This window comes from Mustela erminea, chromosome 12, assembly GCF_009829155.1.
Source record: "Mustela erminea isolate mMusErm1 chromosome 12, mMusErm1.Pri, whole genome shotgun sequence".
NCBI lineage: Eukaryota > Metazoa > Chordata > Mammalia > Carnivora > Mustelidae > Mustela > Mustela erminea.
In genome coordinates, this window is record NC_045625.1 from 53,815,627 (window position 1) to 53,836,073 (window position 20,447).

The 20,447-nt window shown below is 38.2% G+C and overlaps 1 protein-coding gene across 8 annotated transcripts in view; it reads left to right on the forward strand.

Annotated features, from left to right (window-relative positions):
* NFIB (nuclear factor I B) overlaps nt 1-20,447 on the forward strand; it is a 226,237-nt gene that overhangs the window by 122,656 nt on the left and 83,134 nt on the right. For all 8 annotated transcript variants that reach the window (XM_032307181.1, XM_032307180.1, XM_032307182.1 and 5 more), the window contains exon 3: nt 7,734-7,787. In XM_032307181.1, coding sequence (XP_032163072.1) covers nt 7,734-7,787 — 54 coding nt within the window. The remainder of the gene's footprint in view (nt 1-7,733; nt 7,788-20,447) is intronic.

Here is a 20,447-nt window from a genome sequence, read left to right on the forward strand (position 1 = left end):
TGAGCCCAAATAAATCCTTATTTTAATCCTTGAGATATGATGCTTTGAACCTAATCACCCTGTTAAACCAAAAAAAAGTAGCTCTTTAAAACAAAGTTTAAAAATAGAACTAGTGGAATGTGTAGGAATAAGAAAGAGAGGCTAGATGACATGTCTATGCTTTTTTTTAATATTTGACATGTCTGTGCTCTTGTTTTATATTTTCTTTGGTTAAGCTAATTTATCTGGAAGGACCCTTAATATAGCAACCTCTTTTAAAACTCTGAGTTCTGTTGTATTCCACAGATACTTAAAAATCTGTATTAGCCAATGAAAAGGAGGATCTGAAGGTACGGGCCTTTAGATGGGAAATAATATAGATTAAAGAGCATGATTAAGGATACATAGGAAGCCATGTTTCCTGAACAGTATTTTGCTTCTGCCAAACGTCTTCAGGGAGATTTGATTTCTTTTCGTACTCAGTACTCAGACCTGAGTTTAGGGAAGGGGGCACCGATTCAGTAAAAATGTATCAAGGACTCCATTAACAAAGTGATAGAGTTCATGGTTTCCACGGGCCGTTGGTTAAGCAAGTTTTGCAACGGAGTGGGTGCCATGTAAAGGAATGTCCTGTTGAGAAGAGAGAGGGACAGAAGCTAGAGAGAGACGGAGGAGGAGAGAGAGAGAACGAGCAGGCATTTCCCTGCATATCGATGTGCTTGCGAGAGACAAGGAAAGCCCTTGGTTTTCCTGTGTTCTTTTTGTGTGTGTGTTATTCTAATAAATATTTAAAGGAGGAGAAAGAAAATATTGTGAAGCTATAGTTCTGTGTCACCCCAGTTGATGAAGCAGTTCTCCATTAAACCTGAAGCCGTATAACGTTTTAACCGTGCCGAAGAAAACTATGGCGAATTATGTAATCAGAATTGCAAGTCCGTGAAGCCAAGTCTCTGTAAATCCCGAGGAAGCAGTCACTGGGAAAGTAAACAGCCAAGAGTGAGCCACAAGACTTGAGCAGAGGGCAATGGGAGAGGGTGAGAGAAATTTGCCCTAGGAAAGTTAGAGAGTTTTTTCCCCTTTGCCTTTAAAAGGATGCATCATTTGTCTTGTTTTTGTGTGTCCCTATTATAAAATGCATTCATCTGCCTCCTTTCCCTCAGGGTTTTGCTTGGTCCTTACATCCTGACTTTTCTCTTTCTTAAGTGATTCTTTCTGGCATGCTATATATTTAATTTGTAAAATTATACTATTTTAATATGTTGGTAATTAATGTTTAGGAGAGAAAGAAGGGGGCCATTCCAAGTCTTAAAAAAAAAAAAATCTCGTGGTATTCTTCAGTTGACAATGGGCTATTTCTTTACCTGCTTAAAGCAAAAGAATATGACAAAGGGGCTCTTTATCACATGATGACTAATTTTAGTTCTTGCGAGAGGCTATCTGTAGGTTAACAGGTTACGGTGTGGGTTTCATTTACTCTTCTGATATCCCTTGATATAAAAGCCATATTGTTACAGAATCATAGAATTTTAGGGCTAGAAGGGACCTGAAAATTACCTTCTTCAGTCCCTTCTTTGCATTGACATGACTGTAAATTAAAATCATGCCTCTCAAGTTTAATTTTTCTGTTGATACTCCAGTCATGGTGCCAGAACATGAAATGAATTCCTGAAATAGGTTTCATCTAGGAGTAGAAAGACAGCTTATGTATAAAGGCCATTAAAAACTTCTTGGCCTCCTGCTTGCAAACTGGGGGCCTGTTTCTGGACCCTCAACAGACATTTTTTCCTTTTGGAGGAGAGACCCCAAAGTTAATTTCTCAATCAAAATAGTCTCTCTTATCTACCCCCTCCCATTTCCAAGTATTCCTTCTGGAGGTAAGGGAAGCAGAACTGAGCCTGAACATCAGGCGAGGACTCCTACACCTGACCTTCCCAAACCCTCCCCCGCTCTCCCCCCCACCTCACAAAAGGTGTGTCTGTTTGGCTTCTAATGCATGTTTCTGCCCTGAGGGGCATGCCTAGTCCTTCTTCTTAGTACACTTCTGTACTTTTAGAGACCACTTGTTCCCTACTCATTTAGTTTACTCAACGGAATGTCAGGCAGTATATCAAAGATTAGGGCTGTAGGGCTAATAAATAGGTCAGCATACCGCTTTCATGTATTTCAGAATTTAAAATAAGGATAACTTCAACGTGGAGGACTTCAGGGAGGAAAAAAAGGGGACAGAATGTGCAAAGACTTGGAGGCATCAGGTGTAAGTGACATATGGGGAACCAGAAGGCTAATATAGGACCTGGGAGTTGGTAAAGACTAGCGGTCCGGAATGGCATACTGAAAAATTTGGAGATTTTCCCTTGGGTACTTGGAATACATGTCAGGGTCTTAGCGGTGAAGTGGCTTCATCAGTTTGAAGTTTCAAAAAGATCTCCTTGGTAGCAGAGTGGAATTATATCTACCACCATAATATGAGATCCGTTCATTTCTCAAGACCCTAAGGTCCCTTCCCTTTGGTACCATCTATAAAACACCCTAACTCATCCTTCCTAGGAAGAACAAACTGCTTGCTGATCTTGATACATACTCATTAATAACACCTTTATACATTTATTTCTCTTTGGGCAGCCTCTGAGCTCTAGAAGGCATAGAGTGTATATTCTTCTTCTTAAAACAGTATGTTAAAGGTCATTATTATAAATGAATTGGAAATTTAATAAGATCTTATTGAGAACTTATTATGGACCCAAACATCAGCCATTGGGCTATAGAAGGGATTCCATGAATCTTACTGATTCACATCAGTAGTGATTCACAGCAGTGACCTTCGAAAGACTTTCAGTTTTGATGGTCTGCCCCTATCAGATAATTGAGTTCACCTACCTCAGAAAGTTAGTACTCATTAACAAATATTTAAGTGGTTATTATTTGTTTATTATCTCACCTATTTAACAAACATTTTATTGGACTTTCACTAGATCATTAATTAGTAAAACATTAGACTTCTTTTTATTTAGCAGAGAGAATCCAGGCTGAATTTAATTCAGAGGTGTCCTCTTTTGAAAGTGTTGATAACTGTATAGATTTTAATAATAATTGTTTCCAACTTAGAGTGAAAGAATAGCTGTGGGATTTTAAAATGTATGAAAAAGGTTTTGAATGTATTGGTAAATGATAGGAAGGAGGAGGGAAGTTAGAGGAAGGTCAAGTTCCCAGAAACATTTAATCTACTGAAAGATCGCTTGGCTGTACGTGATTTTAAGATTGCATCATAACCTCTCAAGAGGCAGTGTGTCTGAATGGGTGGCCCATGTAGAGAACATATGTTTTAATAGTTGCCATGTAACTTTGGACAAGCCATTTCGGTCGCTTAAATATCCCAGGGTCTTTCATAAAACTGGGTTAGGAGGGAAGCTGGCCATTCTTTGGGTAAAGTTTAAAAGTTTAGTTATTAGAAGAGCCATAAAAGGCTGGCTGCTTTCTAAAAGGGAGTACACAAAGGGATTGAAGAAAAGTTGGTAAGGGTCATGTGGGGATGAGAATCTTTTCTTATTCCTGGGGTAGGAGGAATAGATTGAGTTTAAAAAGTAGTAACTTAGAAATGGCTTCACTATTTTCTTCCAAGAAGAAGACATACATGTTTAGTTCACACTATTAAAACATAAAGAATGGATCAGAAGATATTTTTATAAGTACGTAATGCAAACTATTTCAGCTCTGCATTATGTCCAATGAAGTCAGACATGTAGAAGATGTAGACTAGGATCAAGGAAGAAAAAATAAAACGTGGAGGGAATGACGGAGGACTGGTTCAGGTGAGCTGCTTTTAAGTTCTGGTCCCCTGTCCTCCTCTCCACTACATCCAGATTGTTCTAGACTCAAGACCCAGTGTGCTGGGCAACTCCCAACCCCCCTTCTTACCAGCCTTGTTCTTCACAGACTTCCGTCTTCTGGAAGGTAATCCCCATCAGATGGCTTGTATCTGCTGCCTTTTGAGCATGAGAGCTCACGAGAGCCTTGCAGTGGCAGAGCTTTCTCCCTTGGGGGGAGAGGGCGCCTACAGCTTTTACGTAGGAATTCTCCGCAGACACACACTCTTGAAGTGTATATCCTTCAAGTGTCTCCTTCATGTTCTGGCTATTTACCAAAAATCTGGCTATTTTTAAAAAATTTTTAAAAAAAATTTTTAAAAGATTTTATTTATTTATTTGACAGAGATGACAAACAGGCAGAGAGGCAGGCAGAGAGAGCAGGGGCGGGGGGAAGCAGGCTCCTCCCTGAGCAGAGAGCCCGACGTAGGGCTCCATCCCAGGACCCTGGGATCACGACCTGAGCTGAAGGCAGAGGCTTCAACCCACTGAGCCACCCAGGTGCCCTAAAATATTTTTATTTATTTATTTGACACAGAGAGAGGGAGCATAAGCAGGGGGAGCCGCAGAAGGAGAGGGAGAAGCAGGGTCCCCACTGAGCAGGGAGCCCGATATGGGGCTCGATTCCAGGACCCTAGGGGGTTCACAACCTGAACCTAAGGCACATGCTCACCGACTGAGCCATCCAGGTGCCCTGTCCACAAATCATTTGCCTGGGATGGGCAGAATTTAGTCATATCCCCTTTCTCCCTTTCTTCCTGAGAGTTAGCCCATTAAACACACTAATCATTCTTTGAATGTGACCTCTGTGTTTGATACCGTTGATTTACTGATTGTATCAGATGCGTCTGACCAGTGCATGATGGTTGACATAATAAAAGCTTTCCAACAATTCTACAAGGTAGACAGTATTACAGTTGTAAATATCAAGACCAAAAGGCTCTAAGAGTTAAGTAATTGTGCACAAAATCCCCCTACTAGTGAGGAACAGAGCTAGAATTGATGATAACATATTAAGTACACACAGACCCACACACAGGACTTGAGCAAATGATGGAAGTAGTTGAAGAAAACCTTTGGGTATAGAGTAATGTGACCTGGGTTTTTGATGTGGTCCAAATAATTCCTTCTCTGAAGTTAACCACAATAACAGTTCATTTTGGTTTCTCTGCCAACTATGACTCGCTGGTTACTTCCTTTTCTAGCAGTTGGAATTGAGTGACCGGTATAAGGTGCCATAAGAGTTAAGAGTAGATTATAGTGTTAGAATTTACAATCTGAAAAGTAAATGCGAACTTGCCCCCTCCCTGAGGCGGCTCTCTTCTATATTTTGGGATCTCGTATATGCTCTTTTACTTCATGAAAAGAAGCAGACTTGGGAATATGAGGAAAAGCTGCCATTGCGTGCCGGTAAATGCCCGATCATTTTAGAAAGTAGAATTCTTATTAAAAGCAAGTGTGTGACTCAAATGTAGTGTCTACTTCAGTTTTCCCTCAAATGTTTGTGGTTTGGTTGTGTTTTGTTTTAGTAATTATATTGTTTTCAAATGAAGAGGTTGGTGTGCACTTGTTGGGAATGGGGGAAGGGGTAATGTGCAGCCGAAAAGACAAGGGTTTCCCCACGGGATGTTGTGGTAACAGGGGGTGCTATTGTTCTAGCTGAATACTTTCTTCAGAATAGAAGAGACACTCATTCTTTAATTGACCCAAGTTTTAGGAGCCAGATGTTGGGAAGGAGTTTTGTGGTGCCCTTTTGGAACTGATTTAAGTAAACATGCGAGGCTCACGGAGAGTCTACAACCCCTGTCCCCTGAGGACAAGGTCAACCTGCCTCATGTTGTGTCGTTAGGAAGGTGGCAGTTAGCCACCTTGAGGGATGCATGTCTAGATCTCCATAAATGTGAGTTAACTTCAGAAGAAAATAGACAATATGAAGAAGCCCTCTGTCCAGTAGGTATGTTAATAATAATAATAATAAGTAGGAACTCCTCAAAAGGTTAGAGTGACTTGAGAAATTAAATTGGAATGTAGTATCAGTATTGAAGGACATTTGTCAGAGGAACTGGAGGCAGAAATAGCTGAAGCTGTAGCAAAATAATGTCATTTATCATTTTTATGTAACCATCAGACTGCATGCCTGGAAAGTGGCCAATGTTATACCATCTTTTATAGGAATGTAGAAAGAGAAGGATTGACCTTCTAAGTTGTAAGTCACCAAGTCTTGCCTCAATTCCAGAAAAAAGCAAGCAGATTCACGAGAGATGGGAGACAAGCATTTTAGAGAACACCAAACTGTGGGACTGTTTACAGGAGACATGAACTGGAAAACAGGCTACAAGAGTAGCTCCTACCACTTTCTTTATTTCCGTTTTGGGAAATCGGAAATCAGTTGGAGGATAATGTGGGAATCACTAAATATATTTGTGAAGATTTCATGAAAGCTATTCTGGAGGAAAAAAAAAAAAAGACAAAGGAAATAGGATGAGGAGGTAGAATTCCCATCTCAGCATTAACTCTATTTAGCAGGCATGAGGCAAAAGGCAAAGATGAAAAACCAAGCTCTGTACAGAAAGAGACTCATAGGATCCCCTTGCATTTAACAGTGGAAGCAGCAGTTGGAGTATGCTAATCACTTCCATGGAAGAAGTTAATAACCCTGCTGAAAAAAACCAGCCTAAGATATTTCTGCTTCAGTGAGACTGGATTCCTGTCTTGGCTTAGGTACCATGGCAAGATTTCAGGGAGGAGACTTATCTGTGGCCACCGATCACATTTTGTTGAAATTCACTATCAAGTTCAAAACCGCCTTTCCTAGGCAGGCAGAGAAGGCTGCTGAATCTTAGCCTTCCATTCCCCCGGCGTTTGCTGAAAGCCTAGTGCATTCACGGCACACTGCGCACCGGGGAGGACACAAAAGAAGTAGAGAGGATCTCTTTCCCTGCTTGGGAGCATGCGATTTAGTTGGGGAGGCAAAACTTCAATACTAGAACCTATAAAAGAAGATGAGAAAGCAACCTGCAAGGAAGTGTATAATCATACAGGGCAAATGACACAGATAAGTGTGGAGGGGACATAGAGGAAAAAGAGGAAGGAGCAAAACATAGCAGTGTTAGATGAGCTGGGAAAGGAGTGTTGCTTAGCTGTAGTGTAACCTTTCTGCTGCTTTCTGCAGAAAGCATCAATGAAAAAGAACGTGCGGGAGGAAATTCAGAGAGACGACATTGATCTTGTTCTCCTTATCTGCAGTCTGTCTATCACAGATGGAAATTAAATTGATCCAACAGTTTGCTCGCCACAAAGCTATGTTAGTTTCTACCTAGTAATTTATGCTTTTCTTGGTGTTTGCAAATTGATTGCTATTATGGGATGGAGACAAATCTGGGCCTGGATCCAGTAGGTTGGGAGATTATGGGAGCGGGTATGTGCGTGTGCACGTGAAATCCTGGAAAAACGGACTCTCGTTTCTGTGTATTTCACTCCTCGAATAAAAACATTTTCAGGTTCTTAAAAGCATGTTTAATTACACTCGGGTTGCATTTTTAGGGGATGTATCTGCTTTATTTCATATTACTTCTGACAGGCTCCACCTCCAAACCGCCTTTCGTGGCTTTGGAGCCAGACCTTTTGTTTCAAAAAAGCCTTGCTCCATTCTGAGACTATGATAGATCTCTACTTTTTTCTTTTCCTTTTGACACAGAAATATGGATGGACATTCATCTAGCTTGATAAATAAAGTGTTGCTGCTGAAAGGCTTGGGAAAGTATACTTTATTGAAACACACTCAGCTTCATTGTTGCATCTTAATTTTTTTTTTTTTAAAGTCCTCCTGAGGATTGTGAAATTCGTTCAAAACAAATTAAAAAGAAAACATTTTCTGTGATTTCTTTATAGATTCTGGACAATCAGGAAGTCCAAGCCACAATGATCCTGCCAAGAATCCTCCAGGTAAATATATGCTCCAAGACGTTTGCAATCTAACATTGTTGGAGAACAAAGGTACCACTGTATAGATAAACACCCCATGGTTGGTCAGCTGCCTGTTTTTCTCTGGCAGACTGGTATGATCAGGATGGGATGTGATTCTGTGTAGGCCCTTCACAGGGGCAAATACTTGTATACGGGCGTCATCGATATTTACCTAACCACCACCATTTTCATTTTTGTTGGTGTTTTTTTGAAAAGTGAACGTGCATTGTCCAGGTGCTGAAAGTCCCCAGGGCTTAAAAAGCCAAAAAACCACTTCATCATTCTTTCAAAACGCACGAGAAAAAGTAAAAATTTCCCTAGTCTTATTATAGTTTATCAACTCTCATTACTTTAAAAGGAGGGTTGTGGAGGTGGTTGGTTATGCGTTCAGTGAAGGATTCTTTGCCAAAGAGTTTTTGTTCCATAAAGTTTTTATTGGATTCCAAGAATCAGGAAATAATGAAAGTGGGACTTTTCCTTCAGTATAATGCATGCTGAATACTCTCTGTATGTTCAGAAGTTGTTCCAGATCTGAAAATGGGCTTTTATAACTTGACTGTCTTCAGAGTTTTGTTGCTTCTAAACCTATTGATTCAGGAGTACTTTGGTTTTTTCCCTCATGACATAAAACGTGTGCAAAGAAGGATTTCTAATATTTCATTATCAGGAGAGTCTCATTTGTATCTGTAACTTGGGTAAAAGAGTGCTCTAAGAATAAACCGACAGAAACAAAGCAAAATGAACGCAAAAATCCAAACTCACCACATATGCCCTCTACTTCCCAAAATAATCTGATCTGGTTATTTTCATTGAAAATAAACAAAATGTCTTTGAAAGGTGATAATAAAAGTTTTCTCAGCTAGACTTAATTTTAGGTCCTTAGTTACTTGACCTGCCCTGTCATAGGGTTTTGCTACTGTGAGGTTAAACTGTCTAAAGAACCCCAAACTGTAAGAAAATATGTCAGGCCAGTCTTTAATTTGAAAATGGGGTTAGAAAGATACAGTATGTAAATATGCAAGTAAAGATTCAAAGTCAAGGCAATGTGGTTTTTCTTTCTGAGTCTTGCCTGTATTTTGTTCTTTATTTTTATCTTAAAAAAACTGTATTTTTCAAATACATATTAACTTACTCTTACGGAGTAAGAACCTTACTGTTCGGCGAAAGTAGCCGATACGTCAAAGATTCAGAGTTTTGGGGCGCCTGGGTGGCTCAGTGGGTTAAAGCCTCTGCCTTCAGCTCGGGTCATGATCCCAGTGTCCTGGGGTCGAGCCCCGCATCCGGCTCTCTGCTCCGCGGGGAGCCTGCTTCCTCCTCTCTGCCTGCCTCTCTGCCTACTTGGGTCTCTGTCTGTCAAATAAATAAATAAAATCTTTAAAAAAAAAAAAATTCAGAGTTTTAAGGTAGATTGAAAAATGTATGCTAACTTGATTTCTCCCTACTTTGATCAAAATCATTAAAAATTCATACAGATTGGTAACAAAACATGCAGGAAACAGAGCAATTTTAAATATAATTTCTAGTTAACTTTATTACTTTATCTTTTGTGTTGGTGGGAGAGTAGAATAAAAAAGACTATTTCGAACGTAATAAGTTTTGTCAGAAGTCTTCTGAAGTTGAGGGGCACCTGGGTGGCTCAGTCGGTTAAGCGTCTGCCTTTGGCTCAGATCATGATCCCAGGGTCCTGGCGTCGAGCCCCATGTCGGGCTCTCTGTTCAGTGGGAGTCTGGGAGTCTGCTTCTCTTTTCTCCCTGCCGCTCCCCCTGCTTGTACTTCCCCTCTCTCTCTCTCTCTCTCTGTCAAATAAATAAATAAAACCCTTTTTAAAAAATCTTTTAAAAAAGGCAAAAATTTCCCAAAGTTGGGAAAATTTCAATAGGTTATCCTTTTAACATTACTAAGATTTCTTCTTTTTACTTGGGTAGTAGTTTCCCTCTGTAACATAATAACCCAAAGTGAATTGTGTTCAAACATTTTTTAAAAGCTTCCTCACTCATTTTAGAAAGAATGGGGTAGGGGAGGGTAGTTAATAGAAAAAGAGTTGATCAGTAATGTAAGTCAGTCAAACTAAAACCAGGGATATATTCTTTGCATTTGAAATTAATAGGGGCGCCTGGGTGGCTCAGTTGGTTGGACGACTGCCTTCGGCTCAGGTCATGAAATTAATAAAGCTGTTATTGTTTGAAATGTACTTCTGAACATGTACAGAATTACACTCACTTAAAAATGTTCTCTGCTTATGCTGAATGAATAATTATTGAATAGTTGTAAAATGCCAGAATTTGATTTTTCAATATTTGTCAAGAAGGTTGGTTCAGTTTTTCTTTTGCTACATTCAGCATAGCATCTCTTAATTCATCTGTTTGCATATAATGTGACAAACAGAAATAATCAAGGTAGAATCCTTCTATTTTTTTTCCTTTTTAAATTTTCCTCGGAAATCAATCCTTTTTGAGAACACTGTCTTAAAATTGGGATGTTGTAGATCATATTATGATTAGTTGAATATTGTATATGCATACATGGTACATCAATTACCAGTTTTTTAGTTAGAAAATAATAAAACATATAATTTCAAAATTAAATGGAAGAAATATAGAATTTTTTTTGATGATTCAGAAGCATGCCACCGTTTTAACATATGTTGTGTATCATTGTATTATGGACTTAAACATAAAGATTGTTAAGGAATCCCATTTGATGAAAGTTGAGAGTTTGTTCTGTAGTAACTTCAGTTAAATCAAGCCACTAGAAATGTAGAATGGCTTCTAATTTGAAATGTAAAAAATCAGAACTTATTAAGGTTTTTGTTTTGTAGTCAATTGGAATAAATTATGCATACTTTAAAAATTATGTATACTTTTAAATTTTATACTTTTTTTTTTAAAGATTTTATTTATTTATCAGAGAGAGAGAGGGGGAGAGAGCGAGCACAGGCAGACAGAATGGCAGGCAGAGGCAGAAGCAGGTTCCCTGCCGAGCAAGAAGCCTGATGTGGGACGCGATCCCAGGACGCTGGGATCATGACCTGAGCCGAAGGCAGCTGCTTAACCAACTGAGCCACCCAGGCGTCCCAAATTTTATACTTTTAATTTTATACTTTTCATGGGGCACCTGGGTAGCTCAGTCGGTTAAGTGTCTGAGTCTTGATTTTGGCTCAGGTCATGATCTCAGGGTCATGAGATCAAGTCCCTCATCGGGCTCTGGGTTGAGTGTGGACCTACTTCTGTCCTCTCCTTCTGCCCTTCCCCTGCTTGTGTTTATGCTCTCCTTCTCACTCTCTCTCTCAAGAAAAAAAGAAAAGAAAAGAAAAAAAAAAGTTCTTTTCTTGAATGTAAGCACGTTTGGGATTTTAGAGCAGAATTTATCTTTTGGAGGCTTTTTTCATCTTTGTCTTCTAGCTTTGGCTGAAATGTGAAATCTCTGACTTTTCAGATTCAGTATCTCAAAAAGACACAATGCATTCATGGGAAAATTCAATCTACTACCATAAACAACGAGAGAATCAAATCACTTTGCTGCTTGTATTGTTATAACAAAGGGAAGTTAAACTTTGGGAAAAGATCACTTCGAGGGAGAACACTTTCTTATCACCAGTAGTTTTCCACTGGGAGATGGGCAACCCATAGACATGGCTACCATCTCCTTCCCAACAGCTTGGGAAGTGATAGCAAACATTCCAGCCCTTTTGGAGGTAGAAGCTCTGTGAAATCTGTTCCCTGCTGTTAACATGAATGTAGATGCCATTCAGTCATTCTATAAGAACAGATGCATGTGTCTTTATGGCACTTCCTTATACTATTTGTGATTTCCTGTTTTGTTTTTATTCTGTGTTACATGGTGGGTGTGGGCATCACCATCTTTTCAGGTCTAAGGGGTTTTAAAATTCTGATGGTGCCCAAGGATAGAGCACTGTTATTTTAGTCAAGAAGCACTAGACAACTTAATTTTTTTTTTTGATGATACACATTTCCTCATTTCCTTTGATTTTGATATAGTCAGAAGTTATATGTTTATATTTAGTATATTATATAATGTTATTATATATGTTAACATATTATAGTATATAATATATAATATATAATATATAATAAATATATTCCACATGCCAGAGAGATCATATGATATCAGTCTTTGCCTGTCTGACTTCTTTCAGTTAGCACAATACCCTCAAGAGCCATCCATGTTTTTGTAAATAGCAAGATTTCATCCTTTTTCATGGCTGAATAATATTCCATATACATACTCCCATTTATATGCACACACCACACATATATTATATTTATATTTACATACCACATTTTCTTTATTCTTTCATTCATTGTTGGAGACAGGTTATTTTGATATCTTGGCTATTATAAACGATGCTGCATGAACATTAGGTATATTTATCTTTTTAAATTAGTGTGCTCATTTTTTTAAACAAAAATCCAGAAGTAGAATTGCTGGATCATGTAGAGCTATATTTTTAGTTTTTTAAGGAAAGTCATACTATTTTCCATAGTGGCTACACCAATTTACCTTCCCACCAACACTGTTGTAGGGTTCCCTTTTCTTCATAGTCTTGCCAAAACTTGCTATTTCTAGTCTTTTTGGTAATAACCATTCTAACAGGTATGAGGTTTTGATTTGCAGTTCCCTGGTGAATAATAAGGCAGAGCATGTATTTGTGCACGTGTTGGCCATCTGTATGTCTTTTTGCAAAATGTCTGTTTAGATCCTCTGCCCATTTTTTTAATCAGATTTTTTTGTTAGTGAGTTGTATGAATTCTTTATATATTTTGGATATTAACCCCTTATCAGGTATATGATTTACAAATATTTCTTCCATTCAGTAGGTTTCCTTTTCCTTCTCTTAAAGGTTTTCTTTCCTATGCAGAAACTTTTTAGATTGATAAAATCCCACTTGTCTATTTTTGCTTGTATTGTTTTTGCTTTTGATGTCAGATTAAAAAAATTATTGCCAAGACTGATGTCAGAGACCTTACTGCCTATGTTTTCATCTGGACGTTTTATGGTTTCAAGCCTTACATTTGAGTTTTTAATCTATCTTGAGTTAATTTTTGTGTATGGAGTGAATAATGGTCTATTTTCATTCTTTTGGATGTGATGGTACAATTCCCAACACCATTTTTTGAAAAGACTGTCCTTTTCTCATTGTGTGTTCTTGGCTCCTTTATCATAAATTAATTGATTATAAATGTATGAGTTTATTTCTAGGCTCCCTATTCAGTTACATTGAGCAGTGTGTGTGATCAGCGTATTGGTATAATATCACACTGTTCTTGTTAGTATAGCTTTGTAATATAGTGTGAAATCAAGGCATATGATGCCTCCAGCTTTGTTCTTTTTTGAGATTGCTTTGGTTATTTGGAATCTTTTATGGTTCCATATAAATCTTAGGACTGTTTATTCTATTTCTATGAGAACTGCCATTGGAATTTTGATAGTGATTGCATTGATCCTGTAGGTTGCTTTGGGTAATATGAACATGTTAACAATATTAATTCTTCCAATCCATGAGCATGGAATATTTTTCCATTTATTTGGTGTTTCTTCATCTACATCTTTCATAAAAGTATTTAAGTGTTTAGTTATAAGTCTTTCACTTCTTTGGTTGAATATTCCTGGGTGTTAAAAAAAATTTTTTTTGATGCAGTTGTAAACAAGATATCTTTCTTTCTTTCTTTCTTCCTTAGATTGGAGGAGGGGCAGAGAGAGAGGGAGAACAAGAATTTTTTTTTTTAAACATATAATGTATTATTTGCTTCAGGTGTACAGGTCTGTGAATCATCAGTCTTACACAATTCACAGCACTCAACCATAGCACATACCCTCCCCAGTGTCCATAACCCAACCACCCTATCCCTCCCCACCCCTGCACCTCCCAGCAACCCTCAGTTTGTTTCCTGGGATGAGGAGTCTCTTATGGTTTGTCTCCCTCCTTGGTCCCATCTTGCTTGATTTTTTCCCCCTCCCTTCCCCCCACGACCCCCTGCCCTGCCTCTCAAATTCCTCATATCAGAGAGATCATATGATAATTGTCTTTCTCTGACTGACTTATTTCACTTAGCATAACATCCTCTAGGTCCATCCACATCATTGCAAATGGCAAGATTTCATTATTTTTGATGGCTGCATAGTAGAGAACAAGAATCTTAAGCAGGCTCCATACCCAGCACAGAACCCAACATGGGCTCAATCTCAGAACCCTGAGATCATGATTTGAGCTGAAATCAAAAGTGAGACTTTTAACTGAGCCACCCCAGGCCCCTAAACAGAATGTTTTCTTAATTTCTCTATTATTATTATTCTCTCTTATTAATGTACAGTAACACAACAGGTTTTTGACGTTGCATCCTACAGCTTTACTGAATTTATTTGTTCTAACAGTTTTCTGATGGAGTTTTTAGGGTTTTCTGTATAGATAATGAGTCACCTACAAATAATGACTGCTTTCTTCTTTCCTTCTTTCTTTCTTTCTACCTTTCCTTCCTCCCTGCCTCCTTACTTCCTTCCTTTTTTTCTTCTTTTCAATTTGGATGACTTTTATTTATTTTTCTTGCCTAACTCCTCTGGCCAGGACTCCTGATACTATGTTAAATAAAAATGGTAATAGTGGGTATCCTTATCTATTTCCTGATCTTAGAGGAAAAGCATTCAGATTTTCACCACCAAGTATGATTCTAGCTGTGGACTTGTCGTATATGGCCTTTATTATTTTGAGATATGGTCCCTAAAGCCCATTTTGTTGAGAGTTTTTAATCATAAACAGATGTTGAATTTTGTCACATGTTGTTCTGCATCTATGAAGTGATTATATGATTTATAAGCTTCATTTTGTTAATGTGGTGTATTGACCAATTTGCCCTGTTGAACCATCCTTGTATCTCTAGGATAAATCCCACTTAATCATGGGGTATGATCCTTTTAATGTATTGTTGAATTTGGTTTGCTAATATTTTGTTGAGGATTTTTGCATCTGCATTCACAGAAATATTGGTCTGTAATTTTCTTTTTCTGTGACATCTTATCCTGGTTTCAGTGTCAGGGTAAAGCTGGCCTCATAAAATGAATTTGGAAGAGTTCCCTCCTCTTTTATTTTTTTGAAACAGTTTGAGTGAGATTATGTTAATTTTTAAAAATTTTTATTATTTATTTATTTATTTATTTATTTAGACTGGTAGAATTCACCAGTGAAGTTGTCTGTCCTGGACTTTTGTTTATTGGGGGGTTTTTGATACAAGTAAGGTTATCTCCTTACTTGTAATTGGTCTGTTCAGATTTTCTATTTCATCATGACTCATGGTAGGTTATATGTTTCTATTAATTTATCCACTTTTTCTGGGTTATTCAGTGTGTTAGCATTTTTTTTATAACAGTCTTTTATTATTTCTGTGATATCAGTTGTAACATCTTCTTTTTCATTTCTGAATTTATTTATTTGAGCCCTTTTTCTTGGTGAGTTTAGCTAAAGTTTTGTCAATTTCATCTTTTCAAAAAACCAGCTCTTAATTTCATTTATTATTTTTATTGCCTTTATAATCTCTGTTTCATTTATTTCTGCTCTCATCTTTGTTATTTCTTTCCTTCTGTTTACTTTGGGCTTTGTTCTATTTTTTCTTGTTCCTTGAAGTGTAAAGATAGGTTGTTCATTTGACACATTTCTTGTTTCTTGAGGTAAGCATTTATTGCCAAGAACTTCCCTTATAGAACTGCCTTCGCGGGATCCCATACATTTTGATATGTTTCATTTCCATTTTCATTTGCTATAAGGTATTGTTTGATTTCTCTTATCATTTCTTCTTTACCCATAGTAGTATATGTTTACCATAGTAATCAGCTGACCTTGCATTTAAGAAATTCTTTAAATCATCAAGTTTTATAGTCAGTCTGTCCCCAACTTTATTTTATAGGTACAGAGATTAAAGCCAACAGAGGATTGTCATGAAACTAATGAAAAGCAACCAAATAAATAATTATTGATAAAATTAATTTAGCATCTGTAGCTGTAGTTATCATCTGTTAGAATCAGTATGGAAGTCCATATTTGCTTCACTTCTTTTATTTTTTAACTTAGAATTTGGGACAAATTTTACTTTCTAATAGTTATAGAAGTAATACAATGTTTTTCTTTATTTGTGTGTGAAGACAAATACATTTTCATAGACCTTGAAAGAGTCCATAGAGCATGTTTAATTTTCGAATATGATGTTCAAAGTCAAGGAAAAGAAATTCTACTCTGATTTTTAAAAATCATAGCTCATTTAATCCTCAGTTAATAAGTTCATACCCATTTATTCTCATATTTTCATTTATTGCAGCCACAAGAATAAAAACTTTTATAGAGGAAAATACACTATTTCATGATACTTAGAAGTAATTTTAAACTTTGGCATTAGACAATATGCAAATGACTATTAACAGGCTTTCTGTTCTTGGAAGTACAAATAGAAAGACATTAAAAGGATTGGTTAACTGTGGTAAGACTTGACATCATAGGTAAACCTTTTATGTAATTTTAGAATGAGGTCTGTGCAAGTCAGTGCAAAAATAAAAGGATTTTTTTCTACCAGATTTTGTTTCAGAAACAGTTTTCTTTTTTATCCTTTAATTTTTTTTCAAGACATCACAAAGTTCCTAAATGTTCAAATTTAGGATAAAATTCAGAGTAAAGGAGTAAAAGATTATGTTTTCTTGGCAAATTACTCTTAAAATCCGAGAAGGGCACATAGCCCTCAGCTCCTTATTTTTATAGGCTGCATATGGGTGCTTGTATATAACGCACTCCTCAAAAATTGATCTACATAGCAGTTAGCACCATGCCCAGCCTCTGTAATGGTTCTAGCCTGATCACTCATAATATTAATTTTGGGCGGAAAAAGACAATTTAGGAATGTCTTATGAGGTCATGAAGGAGATTTTTCCGTATCTCCTTGATCACCTACCTTGTTAGCCAAAAAATAACACTGAGTACCCACTAGTTGCTGAATTCAGAATTAAATATTACGTTCCCAGAGACAAGGTGTAGGTTGAGTCAGCTCTAAATGAGTTGAGATAGCCATTTGCCTTGGAGGAGTTGGAAATATACATCATTCTACACCAAGGGCAATGAACATCCCAGAACGAGCTGTCTGTGGGTGGATTATTCAGTTACAGACATTTGGTGAGCATCTATTTTGTTCATAGCGCTATGCTAGATGCTGTAGAAGGTAAAATGGGGGATGGTTTTACAGTGGTTTTACATTACAAATGAAGCTTGCTTTCCACAAGCTTTTCTGTTCATTTATTATGTGTGCTATTTTTTATATGTCGTGAAGACTGATGTTACTCAGCATGACAACTCAAGTGTCATGGGAGTTCAAAGTTGTGAAATACTCTTTCCAACTATTGTAGGGAACAGGGGGAAGTGGGAAGAACATGAACTTCGGAATTAAATTTTTCCACTGAATCAAGGCTCCATGTTTTACAATGATCATGGGGCCCATGAGGAGCCTGAGCATATCAGCCAACTTCTCTGAACTCAGCACAACTATATCCACACCAGTTGTAAGCATCAGGTGTGGGGTGTGGGGTGGGGGGCCATACTTGGCAAGTAGCAGGTACTTGATAAAAGTGAGGGCTTTTTCAACCTACTTTCTCTTCTAGCTGGGTTGATCAAAAAGGCTTCCTACAGGAAGTATCATTTGCTGTAGATCCAGATAGAAATTCATTGATTTTTTTTTTAATTGCTCTCCTCTAAAACTTTAAGATGACATACACAAAGTTACAGGTCAAGATAAGATCTGAGGCAAAGAAAGAGGTATTTTCAAGTCTTTTGATGGGATAGGCTGATAGTTTTTAGGTAGTCAATTTTGTTCTAGGGTTTTTGACATCAAAGGAAATGTGGTATGAAATTTTGTTACATAGTTTATAAGAGTGACATGAGAAAGAGTACAAATGTATCATTAGAGATTGCTTTTCCCTTGGCAACATTTTGTATCTTAGTCTCTTGTATTCACATCCTATAAAGATTTTTCCCATTTACCTTTTAATAGTGGTCCTACTTTCTGAAGCCACCAACTTTTCTGTCTTCGTTGAAATTTTTCTGTGTGCCTTATTCTTCCTGGCTCTCTGCAGATAATCTCCTTTGTCCTATTAACTCATTCCTGGTAACTTATTTCTTACTTAAAAAAAAAAACCCAACCTATTTATTTATTTATTTATTTATTTATTTATTTGACAGAGAGAGAGAGAGGGAGAAATCACAAGTAGTCAGAGCAGCGGGCGGCGGCGGGGTTGGGGGAAGGCAGGCTGAGCAAAGAGCCCGATGCGGGGCTTGATCCCAGGACCCTGAGATCATGACCTGAGCTGAAGTCAGAGGCTTAACTCACTGAGCCACCCAGGTGTCCCAACTTATTTCTTACTTAAACAAATGCGTGTTTTGGTCCTCATTCAGACACCTCATTCAGCTAAGAGTCCCATCGCTCTCTTCTTTCTCATGAAAAAGATTAACCTTCCTCCTTAACCTCTCCTGCAACTTGGCTTCTGTCTCCACTTGAAATGATTTTCATTAAATTCTTGACTTTTTATTTATTCATTTTCATTTATTATTATTTCATTTATTTTTATTTATACATGACTTTTACGATCTGACTCCAGTACCCCTTTTCCATTCTATTTCTGCTTCCATATTTTTTAATAGTATTTATTTGATTCAATTGACCATGCTCTACTTACAGTGTTTCTTTGCTTTTTTTCTCTTTTTTTAGTTTTATTTTGTTATGATATGAATCTTAACATGAGATTTGCCCTCTTAAGAAATTTTTAAGTGAATATAGTTACAGCGTTGCCCAACGGATCTCCTGGACACTTCTGTTTTGGTTACGATTGCTGCTTATGTGTCATGCTTATGTTGGCTTACACATCTCCCCCTTCCCAAGTAGACAGTTACATTTTCTAAATGAATAATTGGCTACTGTAATCCAATATCTTTTTTTTTTTTTTTTTTTTTTACTTGACACACTCAAGAAAGCAGAGGACACCAATGCTTATAACACTGCTAATTCAGTGTCTTCACTTGACTTATGAAAACAGGGCAAAGAGAACAAGGGATTTGCCCACAGGTCTAATTAGTTATTGGCAAGTGGAGGCCAAAGCTCACATTTTTTCATGGATCTAAACCTTAAGACAGTAGTAACCCCACTCTGTCATTTGTACTTTGTTCCATGCCTCTCCTCCCCTGCAACTGGTGAATAAGACAATTGACTCTGTACAAGGCCTTGTGAGAAAATGAATGCTGGCCTCGTCCATGCTTGGCCTGAGTGTTTATGAATGTGCCATGCCACGCAGAGAAAGAAACGAGAAATCCTGGTGTTGAGGTCCTTTCGCAGACTGAGTCACTCCCATCGACTGCCACACTTGAGTTTCTGGAGGCAGCTGTAATAGCCGTAGCTTCTAGGACAAGGGACAGTGGGCAGAGGGGGAGCAGTTGATGGAGGTGAATCCTGAGTGACAGTGGCCTTGGTGGGAATGAGCTTGGGGAGAGATGTTAGTGGAGAGTTCCGGAGGCTGTGGGGTTGGGACACTGATGCAGGAATGGGGGACTCTCTGCCAAGTTACTCCAGTTGCTAGAGCCCTGTAGCCCCTATCTTGTCTTCTGCTCCATCTCTTCTCAAGGTTCTTTTTTTTTTTTTAAATTTTAAAAGATTTTATTTATTTATCTGAGACAGAGATCACAAGTTGGCAGAGAGGCAGGCAGAGAGAGAGAGAGGGAAGTAGGCTCCCTGCCTGGGAACATGACCTGAGCTGAAGGCAGAGGCTTTAACCCACTGAGCCACCCAGGCGCCCCTTTTCTCGAGGTTCTCAGGGATTTGCGTTTGTACAGGTCAGGGGTCCCCTTGGTACATAGTCACAGGGTAATGTAAACACATCAAATGCTCTCCTCTCAGAACGCTCTGAGGGAAAGGACTAGCCGAGAGAGACACCGTATCTAGCCCAACGTTTGTGTTTCCTAGCCTTCTAACTGTATTGCAGGACCTTTTGGTATCTGAAATGATATAAAGTAACTTGGAGGGCAAGCGAAATTTCAATATGTGGATGTGGGCTCCGACATCATTGTACACCTAGTTCCAGAGAAGTTTTAAGAGGCCTTGTACCTGAATGGGTTGCAAATTGTTAAATTTTAAAAGATGTTGGTATGCCATATTTTTCTTCCCTTGGGCTCCCTACATGGGGCAGGGGGTGCGGGTCCCCTTCTGAAAGAGGTGTCCATCTTGACGACCCTGGGTTAGGCTGTGAGCACACCCACCGCCCAAGGCTGATGACTCAAGTATCTCAGGTTCTTTTTTACAACGATTCCCTGCATCTGAAGTTTCCTCTCCATTTAAATTCTTGTCCCTCTCCATATTTGCAAGGCCTGCTTTTGCAGCATATGGCTACAATTTAATAATGCAAAGCGTTTTCCTCCTCACAGCTGGAAAGCTGGGATTGTTCTATATCAGACATAGAGTGGACTTGCTCCAGGCCAGTTTTAAAATCATTTGAACTCGGCAGAAGCTAAGCTGCTGGACGTATTGTCCTGTACAAAGGCACCCAGGGGACCTGATTGCCTATTAGAGCATCATGCTTGGAAAGAGGGATCGATTCTATGCTAATATA